The 3,792-nt window shown below is 50.0% G+C and overlaps 1 protein-coding gene across 1 annotated transcript in view; it reads right to left on the bottom strand.

Moving 5' to 3' along the window:
* The window catches only part of LOC102033284 (opsin-5-like), a 9,172-nt gene continuing 5,380 nt past the window's right edge, over positions 1–3,792 (bottom strand). The window contains exons 2-4 of the mRNA XM_005424961.1: positions 2,757–3,050; positions 1,821–2,152; positions 1–348 (exon numbers count right to left, since the gene is read on the bottom strand). Coding sequence (XP_005425018.1) covers positions 1–348; positions 1,821–2,152; positions 2,757–3,050 — 974 coding nt within the window. The remainder of the gene's footprint in view (positions 349–1,820; positions 2,153–2,756; positions 3,051–3,792) is intronic.

The raw sequence follows: 3,792 nt of genomic DNA, 5'->3' as shown, positions 1-3,792 counted from the left end.
TCAGGGAGCTGCAGCTGCCAGGTTCTGCACCCTCGGCGCCGCAGACAGACGGACGTTGTCCCTCCCGCTCCACATGGTGGACACGGGATTCTCCATGGAGTTGTCAGAGCTGAAGTAGGGAACCCTCCAGGCACAGCAGCACTGCAGCTTCCTCACCTCGCAGCGGAAAGTCTTGCTGAAGACGTAGTAGATGAAAGGGTTGTAGGCCGTGGAGGACTTGGCAAACAGGCAGGGCAGCAGCGTCACCACGGGCTGCAGGGAGTCGCTGGAGTTAAAGATGGACCAGAAGCTGGTGGCTGCATAGGGAGTCCAGGAGCTCAGGAATCCCACTGAGATGAGCACGGCCATCTGCAAGGGAACAGAGCTGTTTGCAGTTGGACAGACAGGGCTGGATGCCCTGGCACACGAGGTGTGTGTGGGACACATCTGAACGACAACAGCCAAAGCTGTCATTGCTGGGCCCTCCTGACAAGAGAGACACTGAGGGGCTGGAGTGTGTCCAGAGAAGAGAACTGAGCTGGAAAAGGGTCTGGAGCACAGGTCTGATGAGGAGCAGCTGGGATGTTGGGGAAGATGAAACAGGAAAGCTTTACAAATATGATTGCCTGGCAAAAGATTTTGAGAATATAGAAACGATAAGCGAGATTGAAATGAAAGCAAGCTGTGAGATACCAAGCCTTAGTTACTGAACAACTGGAAAACAATGGCATGGCCAGCGCAAGGTAATCCCCTTTTGATGGAACAATACCCGCTGCTTGCAAGCAGGTCCAAGGGTCAGAGCAGACCCTACTAGCTTGGCAGAAGGGGTCCAAAGAGGAGTTTTTAGAGTTTAAAATGTAACACAGTATGGTAATGCAATGATTCTTATAGGCTGTATGTAAATGCTATAGGATTTGTATCTTGTACTAGATTGGCTAAAGAGAATTAGAATATTCAACACAGAAGAAGACTTATTGTATTGTAATGGGAACCTCGCGCTCTTACGCTTTTGTTCTCTTACCCTTTTACTCTCTTACCCTTTTACGTTCTCACCCTCTCATCCTCTCTACCCCTCTCTTCTCTTGGGCCTGCTCTGAGCTGTGTCTGGCAGCTCCCAGCAGGGCCCTGCACCCAGGCCCTCTGCAAAAAAACACAAGTTCACGACCTGGCTTCAGAGATCTCTCGTCTCCGTCCATCCTGACTGTCCTACCCCCCATGCTCCAACACTGGGGGAGCCCAGCCTGGAGAAAAGGAGACTCAGGAGGACCTTATCGCTCCCTACAACTCCCTGGATGCTAGAGCCAGGTGGGAGTCAGGCTGTGCTCCCAGGTAAAAAATGAAAGGACAAGAGGAAATGCCATTAGGTTGCACCAGGGGATGTTTAGATTGGATATTAGGAAGAATTTCTTCACAGAAGGGGTTGTCAGTCATTGGGACAGACTGCCAGTGCAGTAGTGGAGTCACTGTCATAAGCAATATTAAAAAAAATAGGTTGCTCTGGTGCTTAGGGGCATGGTTAAGTAGTGGACCTGTCAGTGCTGAATTAATGGTTGGACCTGATGATCTTAAAGACCTTTTCCAACCTTAATGATTCAGTGATTCTATGACTGGCCTTTAGAAAGCTTGGATCAATTCTGCTTTTCCACAAGAAATTAACAACTTCATTTCAAAGTCCATATTTGGAAAAAAAATATTAATATTAATATATTAAAATCCTGTTTCCACACAGAATTTCAGCGTAGGTCTCTAATTCCATGATTCTGTGAGCTGTGCATGAGCAGAGCCAGCTCTCTGCCAGCTCCTGATTACTGCACACTCCTCCCATCACAGGGATGACTCACCAGGGTCAGCTTCTTCTCCAGTTTGGCTGCATTGGAGATCCTGTCAATATTCTGGATCTCTTGGTATGCTTTATGAACCTTCCAGGCAATCCCCAGGTAACAGGCAACGATGGTCAGCGCAGGCAGCACCGTGCACAGGAGGAACATGCTCAGGATGAAGGAGAAACCATTGGAGGAGTTGTGGAATTTGCTCCAGGCTATGGTACAGGAGATGCCAAAGGGCTCAGGACCGTAGTAGCCCCAGCCCACCAAGGGCAGGATGGCCCAGAGCAAGGAGTAGAGCCAGATAAAAGCAATCAGGATGCAGACAGTGCTCTTGGTGATTTTGTTACCTGCAAGAAAGAGGAAGAGCAAGCATGGATGGATCCCATCCCAGCCACAAGGGAAGTTATTTTGCCCTAACTTCTCCTTAGACAGAAGGATGGTGGCTCCAGACACAACTGGGCTGCTGCTGCAGGTCCCTAACCTTGGGGCTTCTAGAGAAACAGTGTCAGAGGATTGGATGAGACCTGAACACAGCCCTCAGTGCTCATCTGGAGCTTAGTAAGGCAGGGAGATCTACCAGATCAATTTCACCTTGAATGTGCTGTGGTCCCAGCCCAGGAAAGCCAGAATAATATTCCTTCCTTTTAAGTTCCAGTGTATCTGCTGGGATACAAATAGGAAGAGAAGGCAGTCTGGTCCTGGAAAACATTTGTGCTCTCCATTTTCCAACTAGTTTCACTTGGTAAAACTGAGACGTGAAAAACCTCACTGTTTCATGCAGAATTTAATCAGGTCCTTCTGGGAACACCAGGATTTGATACTGCACTAAAAGTTGAGGTTTATTCTGCTGTTACTGACCTGATAACCCACGCCACATTGCACAAAGCACCTCCCAGAGCAGCCCAGCCCAAACACAGCAGCACCAGGTGACAATATAGGTGATTTACTCACTGTTGGACTTGGATGAGTTGGTGACAAGGAATCGAATCACGGCCATGGCACACAGGGTCATCATGCTGCAGACCCCGAGGAGGAAACCCATCAGGGCATAGTAGACACAGGAGGTGTCTCCCCCCAGCCAGGCGTGGTTCCAGGCAGATGCAATGGCCAGGGGGTACATGCTGAGGGCCATGCCAATGTCTGCCACTGCCAGGTTCACTGTGAGCAGCTCTGGTGGCTTCAGCAGGGACGAGCGTCTCACAGCCGTGGCAAGGACGGCTGAATTCCCAAGGATTGTCAGGATGGCTGAAAGGGAAGGATCAACACAGACAGGAATATCACATGGTTAACACACTTGGGAAAACCACTGGAAGTATGTGAAGTGCCTGAGAGGGGCTACAACAGAGCTGAGGAGGGACTTCTTACAAGATTACATAGTGATAAGGGGGAATGGCTTTAAACTGAAAGAGAGCAGGTTTAGATTTGATATTAGGTGTTCTTCCCAGTGAGGGTGGGGAGGCCCTGGCACAGGCTGCCCAGAGATGCTGTGGCTGCCCCATCCCTGGAAGTGTCCAAGGCAGGGTAGGACAGGGCTTGGAGCAACCTGGGATAGTGGAAGGTGTCCCTGCCCATGGCAGGGTTTGGAATGTCCTGTCACTGCCTACCCATGTGAAAAGTCACTTTCTGACTTTTTTATAAGCCCCCTTTAAGTACTGGAAGGCCACAATGAGGTCTCCCTGTAGCCTTTTCCAGAGAGAACCCCCCAGGTCTCCCAGCCTGTCTCCAGAGCATCTTTGTGGCCTCCTCTGGACCCATCTAGCAGGTCCATGTATTTCCTGCACTGAGAAGTCCTGTCACTGCCTACCCATGTGAAAAGTCACTTTCTGACTTTTTTATAAGCCCCCTTTAAGTACTGGAAGGCCACAATGAGGTCTCCCTGTAGCCTTTTCCAGAGAGAACCCCCCAGGTCTCCCAGCCTGTCTCCAGAGCATCTTTGTGGCCTCCTCTGGACCCATCTAGCAGGTCCATGTATTTCCTGCACTGAGAA

This window comes from Geospiza fortis, unplaced genomic scaffold, assembly GCF_000277835.1.
Source record: "Geospiza fortis unplaced genomic scaffold, GeoFor_1.0 scaffold106, whole genome shotgun sequence".
NCBI lineage: Eukaryota > Metazoa > Chordata > Aves > Passeriformes > Thraupidae > Geospiza > Geospiza fortis.
This window is presented reverse-complemented; position numbering and strand designations above follow the sequence as displayed.